The sequence below is a fragment of the Podarcis liolepis genome, assembly GCF_965112155.1.
Source record: "Podarcis liolepis genome assembly, chromosome: 3".
Taxonomy (NCBI): Eukaryota; Metazoa; Chordata; class Lepidosauria; order Squamata; family Lacertidae; genus Podarcis; species Podarcis liolepis.
The window spans coordinates 14302321-14318160 of record NC_139557.1 but is presented as its reverse complement, the minus strand read 5'-3'; the positions used below and the strand labels follow the sequence as shown (position 1 = coordinate 14318160).

Genomic DNA, 15840 nt, shown 5'->3' with positions numbered 1-15840 from the left:
CACCTAAATAACAACAACAACCGAGCATGTAATGTACTGAGCCTGGATCCTAGAACAATAGGCAAGTAGGATCCTAAAAAGCAGCAACCTGATTGGCCTGCAGGAGCCGCCCAATCCGGCTCCAGGAGGAAGTGAATCAGCAACCTGATTGGCTTGCAGGAGCAGTCCAATCAGGCTCCAGGAGGGGAATTGAATCAGCCAATCACATGGGACCCATTGTGTAAATAATGTATATATAGCCAGAGGTTTGGGGGGAAAGGACTCACTCACTGTTTACCGTGAGCTGAAATAAAGAGCATGAAATCCACACTCAATTCCGTGTATATTTCAGAGCATCTAGTTGTTATTAACAGAGTTCCAGAGGTGTTGATGTGGTAAGGGCATTTATTTATTATTTAAAGCAGCTTCTTGTATACCTGCAGTTCTCTGTGACCTTGAAAGAAGACGGTAAGAAAGCCTTCCATTTGCCATCATCTCTCAGTGATTACCTTACCTGAGATCAGCAGGGAGCAATCCTCAGGTTGGCAGCAGCCTGCGCCCAAGTGGTTGAAAACAACTAGCTGAAAAACCTCTAAACATCAGACTAGAAAGGGTACACTGGGGCTTAGCTATGTTGACAGTGTAAAACAGTTGCACATCCTCGAAGCACAAGGCCTATCTATCTTAGCAATGGCTTCAAAAATAGGCTTGCACTTTTGGATTCCACTTGTTCTAGCTCCACAGTCACGCTCATGTGCCGCTCTGTACAAGATTTGGCTTTTGATACAATACAATCAACGCTGGGTTTGGGCCAAATTCTTGATATGTGCCCATAGTCACACCCCTAACATTTCATAGTGGCTGGGCGCCAACATAGGCAAGACTTTCTCACCACCACACGCCAAAATGGTCTTACTATTGCTAAAAGAATAAGTAATAAACCCAATAAAACAAATTGACTACCAAAAAACACAGAGGGAAGAGCAATCTTGAGTAGTGTTCGATGTTGCCTGGATTTTGAATTGTGAAATAGCTGACAACCCTGCGCATTTTGTTCCTCAAAAGAAACCGAATTTTGTCCTTTGGTTTCATAGTCGAACCACTGTGGGCGATATTATCGATGGCACTGAAGTTGATCTTTTGATTGTAGCTGGTGACAGATGTGGAAAAGATACCGGTGACATCTTCCGTTTCTCTGGTAACCTCATTTGTAGAAGCCTAAAACAAGAAAAAGTTACCAATACACATTTGGGCCATATCACTATTTCATAACCAACGTACCAAAACCAAGTACAAGGAAATATAACTGCAGAGGGCAGAAGTTCACTGTGACTCTGTTGCCAACATACCATTAGTCTGGGATGTTAGAAGAATAAATAAATCCCTGGAAGTCTTTAGCAAAAGCCAAATTCTTGTTTACTGATGCTAGACCCTGAGGGACCAAAATTTAATATCCTGTCTAGGAACTTGGTGAAGACACCCTTTGATGGCTTACAGGTGGTGGTGTTTTTTGAAGTAAGTTTCCAGCCCCAATGCAAACTGATTTCCCCTCACTACTGCAGTGCCAACACTCAGAGAAACCATGCCACCATCTAGGAGATACCATATTTTCCTGTGTATAACACCCCCCCCTCGTGTATAAGATGCCCCCTATTTTGGGGGACTGTAATTTAAGAAAAAATAGGGACGCGGGTGGTGCTGTGGGTTAAACCACAGAGCCTAGGGCTTGCTGATCGGAAGGTCAGCGGTTCGAATCCCCGCGATGGGGTGAGCTCCTGTTGCTCGGTCCCTGCTCCTGCCAACCTAGCAGTTCAAAAGCACATCAAAGTGCAAGTAGATAAATACCGTATTTTTCGCCCAATAGGACGCACCGGTACATAGTACGCACCTAAATTTGGGGGGGGATAAAGGGGGGGAATTGTTTTTTTTTCCGGTGCGGGGCTGGAGGAGGGGGAAGCCCGAGCTTCCCCCGCCCCAGCCCCAAGAACGGGACCCCAAGAACGGGAGCTTGCGGGGCTGGAGGAGGGGAAGCCCTTCGCCAGCCGCCTAACCAAGTCAGGGGACAGCGGGAGAGGCGCGCTGCGCCTCTCCTGCTGTCCCCCGAGTTTGCGGGGCTGGCGACGGGGAGGAGCAGGCTTCTCCCCCCCCCCGCCGCCAGCCTTCTAACCTAGTCGGGGGACAGCGGGAAAGGCGCGCTGTGCCTCCCCGCTGTCCCTTGAGCTTGTGGGGCTGGCGGTGGGGCTCTCCTGAAGCCTGGAGAGTGAGAGGGGTCGGTGCGCACCGACCCCTCTCGCTCTCCAGGCTTCAGCGAAAGCCTGCATTCGCCCCATAGGACGCACACACATTTCCCCTTCATTTTTGGAGGGGGGAAAGTGCATCCTATAGGGCGAAAAATACGGTAGCTACCGCTCCAGCAGGAAGGTAAACGGCATTTCCGTGCGTTGCTCTGGTGAGCTCCCGTTCCTCGGTCCTTGCTCCTGCCAACCTAGCAGTTCGAAAGCACGTCAAAGTGCAAGTAGATAAATAGGTACCGCTCCGGTGGGAAGGTAAACGGCGTTTCCGTGTGCTGCTCTGGTTCGCCAGAAGCGGCTTAGTCATGCTGGCCACATGACCCGAAAGCTGTACGCCGGCTGCCTCGACCAGTAAAGCGAGATGAGCGCCTCAACCCCAGAGTCGGCCACGCCTGGACCTAATGGTCAGGGGTCCCTTTACCTTTACCTAATTTAAGAAAATGGGGGAAGATATCCTGGAGTTTTTTGGGGGGAATTGCCTAGAGTTGTTGAGCTTTTTGGGGGGAGGTGCAGCAAAGAAGCGTCTGCCCACTCGCAAACAGCAGCCGGCAATCGCACGCACAATTGCCGCAGCGGCAGCCAGTCCACAGCAGCCCTTGCAGAAGCCAAAAATCACCCACCAAATCGTGCTGACAAGCTGCAGCTCACGGCTGCAACCTATCACCTGTCCGCCCCTATACACTGTGTACAAGACGACCCCCATTTTTAAAGATTATTTTAAAGAGGGGGGGAAACTCGTCTTATACACGGAAAAGTACAGTAATTTGCAACTACGTCAGACTATGGGTTGTCATTGCTCTGCTAGGATTCTGGAAAGTGCAGTGTAGCTAAATACCACTTTTAGGACAGGCCTGAGATGATAATGATAATGATAATGATAATGATAATGATAATTTATTATTTATATATTTATACCCCGCCCATCTGGCTGAGTTTCCCCAGCCACTCTGGGCAGCTTCCAACAAAACACTAAAGTACAATAACTTATTAAACATTAAAAGCTTCCCTAAACAGGGCTGCCTTCAGATGTCTTCTACAAGTTCGGTAGTTATTTTTCTCTTTGACATCTGGTGGGAGGGCGTTCCACAGGGCGGGTGCCACTACCGAGAAGGCCCTCTGCCTGGTTCCCTGTAACTTGGCTTCTCGCAGCGAGGGAACCGCCAGAAGACCCTCGGCGCTGGACCTCAGAGATCAAATCCTGGCATCCATGGGCAACTGCCGGGACCTCCTCAGCACCCACCGTTGGTTCCCTGGTTTCTCTTTAGTGTAGGCTGGTGTTCCAAGCAGCAGTATGCAGCTGGATCTGGCTGTCACATTAATTTCCCACAATGCACCCAAAGGAAACACTGCACCAGGGGCAATATGGGAAATAAAGCAGAGGCTGGATCCATCAGCCTGATGCTTCTTGCAGCATCGTCGCCTCCAGGCAAACCCACCAGCAGAGAAGAAGGCCCACCAGAAGATGTCCTCCATCAAACCTAGAGCCTGACTTAGAATAGATACAATTTTCAAAATCCTTGATCATTTATGGCCTTATTTTGGTTTCCTGATTGTGTACTTGCTTCTCCTCTGGGAAAGTGAATGCCCAGGAGGCAAGTCACGTCCTGTTTTCAGGCACAAAGGCTAACAGAGGGGGCTAAGGAAAGAATTCACCCTCCTCCTGCCCTGTTCTTTCAGAGGCTGCTTGCTTCCATGGAGGAAGGTGACACTGTCAGATTCTGCTTTCATGGAATTGCACAAGTCCGAATCCAGCCTTCTCTACTCTCATAGATCTCCCCCTTTGCTTTAACACCTGCATCAAAACTACTGCATGTTATATTTTCAGCGAAAATGTTCGTTCATTAGGATCTCATTCACAGTCTATGGCACTTAACTTTTTCACTGCTGAAAACGGTGCAGAGCTCTATCCGCTGCTCTTCCCATTGAAAATCTAAACTATGCAATAGGCATTCTGTTGCTCTTTAAATGCAGCTTGCCAGGTAATTTAATAAACTTGAAAACAAGTCATCTTTTGCTGATCTGTAGTTTGCTCTGAATGCAATATCTGCTTCGGCTCCTTGTTTCTTTCTATTATTATTATTAATATTATTACTACTACTCCTACTCCTACTCCTACTTATACCTTGCAATTTTTCTACCCTGAGCAAATTCATCTTCTTTTTGGTTCTTATTTGCTTTCATTACCCACCTTTCCTTTTGAGACTTGGGCCTGCTTATGTCTTCCTTTGTCCAGTTGTCACGCCAACTCAATTTCCAGCTGAAAACTTGGCTTGGGAATGCTTTCCCTGAAGCATAAGTTCCCCACTTCTATACATCCTGCTCCCCAACACCTTCTCCCGTATTCATTCCTAACAGAAGGCTGCTGGGTTTATAATTGTTCATATGCAATTGTACTGGAAATGCTTATGATATGTGATATTTATTGATATAATGCTTTATAGCTTATTTGGCAATTTAAATTGTTACTAGGTTGATGCTATCCAAATAATTCATATGTAGCATTATGGTTTGAAATGATCTACTGTTTGAATAAGGGACACGGGTGGCGCTGAGGGTTAAACCACAGAGCCTAGGACTTGCCGATCAGAAGGTTGGCGGTTTGAATCCCCGCAATGGGGTGAGCTCCCGTTGCTCGGTTCCTGCTCCTGCCAACCTAGCAGTTCGAAAGCACGTCAAAGTGCAAGTAGATAAATAGATACCACTCTGGCAGGAAGGTAAACGGCATTTCCTTGCGCTGCTCTGGTTCGCCAGAAACAACTTAGTCATGCTGGCCACATGACCTGGAAGCTGTACGCCGGCTCCCTCGGCCAATAAAGCGAGATGAGCACCGCAACCCCAGAGTCGGCCGCGACTGGACCTAATGGTCAGGTGTCCCTTTACCTTTACCTTTACTGTTTGAATGTTGTGATGATGATGCATATTTCTTATGTTGTGAGCTGCTTTGGGTATATGTATAGGGGAAAGTGGCCTACAAGCTAAATAAATAAATCCTTTTGTTTACCTTTTGCGATGCGATATAGTGAGCTACTGCATATTCTACCAAGGCACCAAATATGAAGGTGAAGCAGATGCCCAGGTAAACATCAATGGCTTTTATGAAACCGTTAGTCTTCGTCACAGCGTTTCGTGAGCCCATCATCAGAGTTGTCATTGACAGCACAGTTGTTACTCCTGCGGGGGGGGGGGGAGGGAGGGAGAAAGGAACACTTTAATCAAAAGAAAAGACCAGGGCTGGCCAAAGATGGTGGTCCCCCTCACATTTCACATATCGAATCCGACTAGCCTTAACAACTGAATCCTACTTCAACAATGTTGATGGGGCACATCTGAAGGCAGCAGGCCAGCTGCTCTGGCTTCCAACAGGTGAGGCACTCAAGAAGAAGAAGAAGAAGAAGAGGAGGAGGAGGAGGAGGAGGAGGAGGAGGAGGAGTAGTTTGGATTTGATATCCCGCTTTATCACTACCCGAAGGAGTCTCAAAGCGGCTCACATTCTCCTTTCCCTTCCTCCCCCACAACAAACACTCTGTGAGGTGATTGGGGCTGAGAGACTTCAAAGAAGTCTGACTGGCCCAAGGTCACCCAGCAGCTGCATGTGGAGGAGCGGAGACGCGAACCCGGTTCCCCAGATTACGAGTCTACCGCTCTTAACCACTACACCACACTGGAATGACTTTGTGGCTGTTGCCAAGTAAAGGTACCTATACCTTACCTTAGCATGGCAGCAGAAGAACTGGGGGAGCACTGAAGTCTCACCATTTTCTTTCTGGGTCCACATGCATTTGCTCATTCTTGCTAAGCCATGGTGCTCTACCATTGAGCTATAGCCCTTCGTCATCCATTTTTCTCAGTTTAGGATGTCATCCAGAAACTAAGCTACACTAAAGGACTGATCCCCTTCTAAAGAGTTCATGCATTCCTGAAGGCAGTTTGAAAAACACACGATGTGCCAATTCATGGCTGGCATGAAATAATATTCAAAGTCTGAAAGCACATTCAGAGTTAATTCGTATTTTCCATCTGACAGTATTTGATAGATGCTGTTCAAATTAGCATTTGACAGGTGACAGTGGTTAACATGTCAAATGTTTGTGATGATTTATCCCAGCTTTGGAAACTTGGGTACCACAACATTTCAGTTTTTACATTCAACATAGCTTGTAGCACTGCACAAACAACAGGTGCTTGTATTCTCTTGCTCCCTCTCCCATCCACTGCATGAAGTATCCTACTTCAGAGAACAGCTCACCAATACATGTTCTTGCCGGAACGGAATCCAGAGTGATCCAGAAAGAAACCCAAGACAATATGACGAGGAGGGTGGATGGCACATACGTCTCCAGAATGAAATACAGGATATTTCTCTTGAGTTCAAACTGCAACACTAGTCTTGGGTAATTGCCTAGTTAGAGAAAGAAAACACATCCTACAGTGAAAAGAAACCATCCACAGAGAGAAGCCAATCCTATGCCAAGTTTTATTCAATGGATGCAGATTTTTGACGAAGTAGAGAAGTAGAGAAGAGAGCCATCATATTACTGGCCAGAAGACAGGCCTGGCATCAGAAGTGAGTCCCTTTCAACTCTACAACTCTATGATTCTACAGTGGTACCTCAGGTTAAGAACTTAATTCATTCTGGAGGTCCATTCTTAACCTGAAACTGTTCTTAACCTGAGGTACCACTTTAGCTAATGGGGCCTCCTGCTGCCACCGGAGCACGATTTCTGTTCTCATCCTGAAGCAAAGTTCTTAACCCGAGGTATTATTTCTGGGTTAGCGGAGTCTGAAACCTGAAGCGTATGTAACCTGAGGTACCACTGTATAGTTCTATGATCACATCTCCAAAGTTCTCAAAATCAGGGAAAGGTTCATAGGTGGACCTGGACCATTCAGAAGAGCTAGCATTTGTGGGCCATATTTGTTTACGTCTCTGCTTCTTCAGCTTTCGTTACCTGTTTCCTGGTGAGACATTGTTACAAGGCTGTAATAGTGCTCCACTGTGTACTGAGAAAGTCGCAGGTTCTCAAGGCCGTGGACCGAATCGTTTCCCCTCAACCAAGTGTACAGTAGATCGTTTTCATCATATCCCCCTGCAGGCAATATATTAAAAAGGCATCAAGAGGTAACTAGACAACCAGTTGAGTAAGTAGCTGAATGTTTTGCCCCTGAGTCCTGCACTGGACTCTTGAACTCCCACTGGAGCTTTTGATTTCCAGAGCCTGTTTTAATGCTCTGGGTGGCGCTGTGGGCTAAACCACAGAGCCCAGGACTTGCCTATCAGAAGGTCGGCAGTTCAAATCCCTGTGATGGGGTGAGCTCCCGTTGCTCGGTCCCTGCTCCTGCCAACCTAGCAGTTCGAAAGCACGTCAAAGTGCAAGTAGATAAATAGTTACCACTCCGGCGGGGAGGTAAACGGCGTTTCCGTGCGCTGCTCTGGTTTGCCAGAAGCAGCTTAGTCATGCTGGCCACATGACCCGGAAGCTGTATGCCGGCTCACTCAGCCAATAAAGCGAGATGAGCGCCACAACCCCAGAGTCGGCCATGACTGGACGTAATGGTTAGGGGTCCCCTTTACCTTTACCTTCAGCACTACTAGAGGGCAGATATCATGACATCCCAGCTGAACAAAGATTATGCCCATGCAACTCTAATGAGATTGAATCCATTGGGCACGTTCTTCTATGCTGCATGTTGTACTGTGATTCCTGAAGTGAGCTAATTTTACCGTTACTAAGGAAATTACCTGGCCACTCAGAGGAACCTTATGTTAAATACCTTCTTGCCGATAAAGATCTGGATATCATCAGGCCTGTTGCGAAATTCTGTTTTATAGCAACGAGGACAAGACAGGCTGTGGTGACAGTGATGGCCGGAGAATGAGTACTGATTTTAATTTCCAGAATACAGATTTTAGCTGAAGGAGTATTATTTTTAATGTAAATAAGTTTAGAGGAAAATTTTAATTACATCCGCTTCTTTATGCGGTTGTGGCGTATGTTGTTGTTGTTGTTATCTTTGCTGTCTGGTCTTTGACCGGAATAAAGATTGATTGGTTGTGTACACACCATATATTCAAAGCACATCTTACACATAGAATCCTGGGGACCATCATTTGTTAAATGTGCTGGAAACTGTTTAGTTCCCAGGATTCTTGAGGATGGAGGAATGTGTGTTTCCATTTATAACAATACAGGCAAAACATACATACAAACTGATATAAAACCATCAAAGCATTCCAAAGACCATATTGAGAGAGAGAATTATACAGGTGAACTGTGCATCTTAATTACGCACTTTGGATTTGATGGATGTCATAGGGTCTCCTGGGTTTGACCCCTGGGTCAATCATCCAGCAGACGAGTTGGTTGATATAGGTTATAACCCAATGAATAAGCCAAACCTCTTACACCTGTAATTGATGAAGTTGTGTCCTAATTTGAACCCTGCAATGGTGTCATGAGTGGCTGGGCAGTTGGCCACAGCACCTGGGCCTGCAACATCTGAAGGGACACAGCTTCCCCTCTCTACTCTCAGCATTAGGTAAAGGTAAAGGGACCCCTGACCATTAGGTCCAGTTGCGGACGAGACTGGGGTCGCGGCACTCATCTCGCTTTATTGGCCAAGGGAGCCGGCGTACAGCTTCCAGGTCATGTGGCCAGCATGACTAAGCCGCTTCTGGCGAACCAGAGCAGCTTACGGAAACGTCGTTTACCTTCCCGCCGGAGCGGTACCTATTTGTCTACTTGCACTTTGACGTGCTTTTGAACTGCTAGGTTGGCAGGAGCAGGCACCGAGCAACGGGAGCTCACCCTGTCGCGGGGATTCGAACCGCCGACCTCCTAATCGGCAAGTCCTAGGCTCTGTGGTTTAACCCACAGCGCCACCCGCGTCCCCTTTTTCTCAGCATTACAAGACTGGTTATTTGAGTCTATCCCCCATTGTTGACAGTGGAAAGGAAGCTTTGGATGAGTGAGGACTCTTGTAAATAAAGATTGCCATTTCATCAGCAGCATGGATGTAAGTTCAGCCCAACAGAAATTACGAGCCATTTCCCCCTATGAACGGAATGTACTGCAAATACAAAGAGTTATACAACTCTCCTAAAATCAGATTGCTTTCATAAACAAGCTGATAACGTTTTCCTTGGCCCAGCTATTTAATTAAAGATCTGCCACGCAGTAAAAATGGAAACACTGATATTTACCAGTTTGCCTTCACAGCAAAGAGCGAGAAATTGTGTTTTCCACTAGAAACAAATGACGGGAATCTTGCAACAGATATTACACAGAATGTGCTGATTCCCCAGGTACAAATCATCCAAATATGACTTTTCAAAGTTTGCGCCCAGTTTGTAATAATAACTGCCGTTACTAAGGGAAACTTTATAATAAATGACTGATTGTTCTTAATTCATCTGGCATATATTTAAATAGCATTAATTCCAGGCATTTATCCTAATGACATCTCCAGTTGGCAATGTGCATGTAATTTCATAATAATAATATGGCACAGGAGCTTGACATAGGACCCAATTACTCTCTTTCTCTCTTTTTAAGGCTAAACCCAGCTACATTTTAAAACAAGAGGCTAATCATTATTATTTCAGTTTCTGTGCATTGTAATAAAGTTAATCATGGCAAACTAATATGATTTTAATGTGAAAATAATAGGCCCTTCCATAGGAACTCCACTCAAGTAGCTGGCAAGTAAAACCTGGTCTTAAAATAATGAGATTTTAGACATTACTTGAATTGGTAACAACAATGAACAAAGAGTCTTCAAGATGTTCAGTCCTCGCATGCACCCAAATTGTTCTGGTTCTTCTTGCCCCCATGAGTGGCAAAAGCCCATGACTCCTTAAATCAGGAATTCCCAAACTGCGTGCAAGGGCACAGTAGCATGCCATGTTTGGATTTGATACCCCGCTTTATCACTACCTGAAGGAGTCTCAAAGCCGTTAATATTCTCCTTTCCCTTCCTTCTCCACAACAAACACTATGAGGTGAGTGAGGCTGACACTTCAGAGAAGTGTGACTAGCCCAAGGTCACCCAGCAGCTGCATGTGGAGGAGCGGGGAAGCGAACCCTGTTCACCAGATTACGAGTCCACCGCTCTTAACCACTACACCACACTGGCTCAAGGAAGGGGGTCAGTCGTAGGCCTTCCAAGATGCTGAGGCCCACGTAGCTGCCTGACGGTGCTGTGTGGATGCACCAGCTCGTGACTATTGACTCCAGGCCACAACTTACAGCATCTTTGCTTGCTTTTCCGAGATTGGGAAACACTGCATATGTCCTTATGCTCGCAGAACAGCTTCTCAGCTCCTTCCTTCCTTCCTTCCAACAGCAGCGCCCTGGAGCCCCAACCCCAGAACAGAATGACCTGAGGCTCAAGAGGCTACTGCAAATAACATAATGCCTCTTCCTCAGTGTCTGTGTGAAAGTGCTTTCCACTTACACATGAGAGTTTGGACCATAGGCAACTGTCTGATTGGTAGTAGTAAGCTGTAGATGGATTTCCCAAATAAAAAATGAGTTGAAAATGAAAAGTGAGATCAGCTCTCCATGCATATTTGTCGGTGAGGGAAATGTTCGTTTCCGAGCACAATTCAAAGTGTTCACGCTGACCTTTAAAGCCCTAAACGGCCTCAGCCCAGTATACCTGAAGGAGCGTCTCCACCTCCATCGTTCTGAGACACTGAGATCCAGCGCTGAGGGCCTTCTGGCGCTTCCCTCATTGCGAGAAGTGAGGTTACAGGGAACCAGACAGAGGGCCTTCTCGGTAGTAGCGGCCACCCTGTGGAACACCCTCCCTTCAGATCTGAAGGAAATAAGTAGCTATCCTATCTTTAAAAGACATCTGAAGGCAGCCGTGTTCAGGGAAGTTTTTAATATTTAAGGCTGTATTGTTTTTAATACTTGATTGGGAGCCACCCAGAGTGGCTGGGAAGACTCAGCCAGATGGGCGGGGTATAAATAATAAATGATGATGATGATGATGATGATACTATGGAACAAGCCTGTCTGCCTGAAAGCAGAATGTCTAGAAAAGTCAGTGGGTCAAGTAAGGTCCTTCTGAATGCCAGGATGGGCATGTGAAGCCCGTGTTGACCCCACAGTGATTTTTTTGACCTGTCCTCTGTGTTCTTTAGCTATTTGCTCGATAGCCTGGACTTTCCCCTCATCAATTCTACAGCAAGCAATAGTGGTCACCGACTATGCTTCCTGATCGTATATTTACACAACCAGATTTCTGGAAACAACAAAGGGTGCTTTATACCGAGATACGACCCTAGTTAAACCCACCATTCAACCTGAGGTAGCAAAGAGGTCAAGTTCTTATAGGAAAGCTTGCATTGTATGCTCCCATGCATTCCTTGATTCAGTTCTCGCTAGTGGCAATGGAAGTGTCTAAGCAAGTGCAGTTCTGCCCTATGTATGCTTAGGTAAAGGTAAAGGGACCCCTGACCATTAGGTCCAGTCATGGCCGACTCTGGGGTTGCAGCGCTCATCTTGCTTTATTGGCCGAGAGAGCCGGCGTACAGCTTCTGGGTCATGTGGTCAACATGACTAAGCCGCTTCTGGTGAACCAGAGCAGCACATGGAAACGCCATTTGCCTTCCCGCCGGAGTGGTACCTATTTATCTACTTGCACTCTGATGTGCTTTCAAACTGCTAGGTTGGCAGGAGCAGGGACCAAGCAACAGGAGCTCACCCCATCGCGGGGATTCGAACCGCCGACCTTCTGATCGGCAAGCCCTAGGCTCTGTGGTTTAACCCACAGCACCACCTGTGTCCGTGTATGCTTACTCAGATGCGAATCCTATGGAGCTCAATGTGGCTTGCTCCCTAGTGGCTAGTAAGTATGCTTATAATTCCATATTTATTAAATGTATTGTGAAAACGCAACTTTTCTGAGTTACAGAAAAGACACAGAGAGAGAATGCAACTGGAGGCCTATTTAAATACAAAATAATTGTATTCCATACAGTAAAGTGGCCTAGGTATTGAAAATGAGACTGTGGCCACAGCTTGTGTAGGGTGGCAATCATCCAGTTGGCAATCAGATTCAAACCTGCTCCCTAAATTGGCTTGCTCTGTTAATAAATGACAGAGCAGAGAGAAAAGGCAAGTTCAAACGATTAGGAGGAAATTCGCCTCGTCTGTTTCGTGTGCTGCGTGACAGTCTCATGTTTTTAAGAGAATCCCATCTCATGTAGGGCAAGGGAAGATACACTGTATGGTCTGTCCATAAAATCTTGCACATGTATTTCCAAAACTGTCCCAGGGTGAAGAAGATAGACATTGTAAAAGGTCGGTAGGGAAGCTGTGCCCTGCAGATGTTCTTGGGCTCCATTTCGCATCAACCTGTGCCAGCATGGCCAATAATCACAGAGGATGGGAAGTGTCATCCAGAAGCAACTGGAGGACCACAGATTCCCCCAGTTCAGTAGCACCCGCCCTGTGGAATGCCCTCCCATCAGATGTCAAAGAAATAAACAACTACCTGACATTTAGAAGACATATGAAGGCAGCCCTATTCAGGGAAGTTTCTAATGTGTGACATTTTAGTGTCTTTTTACACAGAGTGGTGCAGAGCTAACAACCTGCTCATAAATACAAGGAAGACAAAGGAGCTTGTGGTGGACTTCAGGAGACAGAAGAGCAACGTCCAGCCACTTTTGATTGATGGGGTCTGTGTGGAGAGGGTAACAACGTTCAGATTTTTGGGCATTGAATTACAAGAGGATCTGTCCTGGAGTGTCAACACAAGGGGGCTTGTGAAGAAGGCGCAGCAGAGACTGTACTTTTTGAGAATACTAAGGAAAAACCATCTTCCGCAGAAACTGCTGCTTGCCTTCTATCACTGTGCCATTGAGAGTGTGCTCACTTATGGCTTATGTGTGTGGTATGGAAGCTGTACGACCCAGGACAGGATGGGGTTGTGCAGGGTTGTAACACAGCAGAGAGCATTGTTGGCTGCCCACTCTCCACCTTAGAACAGATTTATGCCACAAGGTGCCATAGGAAGGCACTGGACATAGTAAAAGATCCATCGCATCCTGGTCACTGTCTCTTCGAGCTCCTGCCGTCGGGACGGAGATACAGGACGATGAAGACAAGAACGAGCCGTCTTAAGAACAGCTTCTTCTCCAGAGCGATCTCGGCCCTGAATGGGAAGCCCGGACTTTGAAAGTCATCTAATCTCCCTTGCTGTATTATACTGTATTGTTTAATTAGTGTTTTTATGGAGCAGTCAAGTAATTTCGTTGTCCCCGAAGGGGGCAATGACAATAAATATATTATTATTATTATTATTATTATTATTATTATTATTATTATTATTATTATTATTAATCTCTGTTGGAAGCCGCCCAGAGTGGCTGGGGAAACCCAGCCAGATGGGCGGGGTACAAATAATAAATTGTTGTTGTTGTTATTATTATTGTTATTATTATTATGCTTGTAAAGAGAACCAAGGAAGGGGAGGAGGGAAGTCTGAACAACTACAACTATGTATGTAATTGTGTTTGATAATTATTGGTGGCAATTTGAAAAACTGAAAACTGAAATGTATTAAAAGAAAGAAACCTTTTCAAGCACAAACAATATTGGGATCAGTATCACGTATAACTGCCCCAATATCATGAGTACAAACTATAAGGTTTTCAGCAAAGGCCCATTGCTAGCCTAGAAGCAATGCAGAAATATTTAAAAAGTAAAAAAGAAAAGCTATTTTATTATTAGTTGCCACAAAGACACCTTCCGTAGGTGGGATAAAAAAGTCTAGAATCTACAAAGGCTAAGTGTTCTACACCTAGAGATTTATTTTTTCATTCTTCTGGTTTCAGAATATATATAGTGAATTTCTCGTCAGCCTATTTAAAATTAATAGGATCATGTATTACTGGAAGATTAGGTGCAGCTGTTTACTTTTTGAAATGGCTCTACATTTGAAAGGGGCAGGTGGAAAATTTCAAGAGCTCCAAGACAGAAATGAAATGTTTGAACTGGTCACCTAAATATGAAGAAACAAATTCAGGAGCAGTCGGGGGTGGGATAGTTTCATCTTCTTGTAGAATGTGATACTTACAGCTTTCCATCTGCAGTTTACATGTCTGTGTGTCCAGGGGATATTTTGACAGGTCCATGTTACACGCAACTGTGGTAGTGATTCTGTAAAAAGAGAAAGTGCTGTGAAGGAATCTACAAGGAACGGCCTGTATTTTCCATAGCAGTCCGCAGGTGGCAATGTTTCTGCTTCGAAGAATAAATAACTGTTAAAACTAGCACTGAAGCTTCAGCCTGGACTTCCCTTTAGTTCAGATTGGCAGCTCTGGATCATTCCACTTATGGAAACAGGATAATGTCCGACAGCCTTTGTGAACTTGGTGTTCCCCAGATGTTTCAACCTCCCTTCAACCCCAGCCAGCAAGTCCAAAACATCTGGAGAGAACCAGGATTACAAAGGCTGCTGCAAGGCTATGTGACATAATATGCCTTGGCGTCCTCTGCTACGCCAAAATGTACACAAATATGTTGATCAGCAGAACAGCACAGAATTTGGGCCAGGTTATGCCATGGAAGTGAGAGCTGGACCATAAAGAAGGCTGATTGCCGAAGAATTGATGCTTTTGAATTGTGGTGCTGGAGGAGACTCTTGAGAGTCCCATGGACTGCAAGAAGATCAGACCTCTCCATTCTGAAGGAAATCAGCCCTGAGTGCTCACTGGAAGGACAGATCCTGAAGCTGAGGCTCCAATACTTTGGCCACCTCATGAGAAAAGAAGACTCCCTGGAAAGACCCAGATGTTGGTAAGGAGAAGGGGACGATGGAGGATGAGATGGTTGGGCAGTGTTCTCAAAGCTACCAGCATGAGTTTGACCAAACTGCGGGAGGCAGTGGAAGACAGGAGTGCCTGGCGTGCTCTGGTCCATGGGGTCACAAAGAGGTGGACACGACTAAACGATTAAACAACAACAACAACAATGCCAGTTTGAGCTGAATATTTGAGTGATGGCCATCATTCTGCAAAGCATATTCTCTCCTTTATATAAGAAGCAAGTGACTACTAAAGATTGTAGGATGTGGACTCAAATTCACCCACATCAAGTGCTATTCCTGGATACATAAAAAGTTAAATTGCAAAAAAAAAAACACCAACCACTTAACATGTATGTGTAGTCTTGCTTTAATCCAGGTGTGTCCAAAATCAGTTTAATCCAGCCCCTGTGGCAGTTTATTTCCTGGGGTAAAATCCCAAAAAAACCTAAACCTCAAACTTAAATCCTAAAAAAAAAGCTCAACAACTTCACTTCATCAAATCTGGTCCTCTTTGAAAAAAGTTTGGACACAATCCTTACAACAACAGCCCCTCTCCTGTTCTGTTTACTATCAAGCCCAGGGTTTCCCAACCTTTTAGGGCATGCCGGCACCTTTAGAAATCTAAGAAACTGTCACAAAATACCCATTTCACGGAAGGAAAAGTGATGATACTCAGAACCACCACCACCCCGAAACAACAAACAAAACACCAAAGCAAAAAAATGCAGGCAAAAGGGGGAAAAACTG

At 45.6% G+C, this 15840-nt stretch overlaps 1 protein-coding gene across 3 annotated transcripts in view; it reads right to left on the bottom strand.

The window, feature by feature from the left end:
• Positions 1 to 366: 366 nt before the first annotated feature.
• Positions 367 to 15840, bottom strand: part of GABRP (gamma-aminobutyric acid type A receptor subunit pi) — a 36958-nt gene continuing 21484 nt past the window's right edge. For all 3 annotated transcript variants that reach the window (XM_083493805.1, XM_083493806.1, XM_083493807.1), the window contains 5 exons: positions 14362 to 14444; positions 7221 to 7358; positions 6517 to 6669; positions 5272 to 5441; positions 367 to 1197 (listed from right to left, as the gene is read on the bottom strand). In XM_083493805.1, the coding sequence (XP_083349931.1) occupies positions 901 to 1197; positions 5272 to 5441; positions 6517 to 6669; positions 7221 to 7358; positions 14362 to 14444 (841 nt within the window). In that variant the 3' untranslated portion in view covers positions 367 to 900. The remainder of the gene's footprint in view (positions 1198 to 5271; positions 5442 to 6516; positions 6670 to 7220; positions 7359 to 14361; positions 14445 to 15840) is intronic.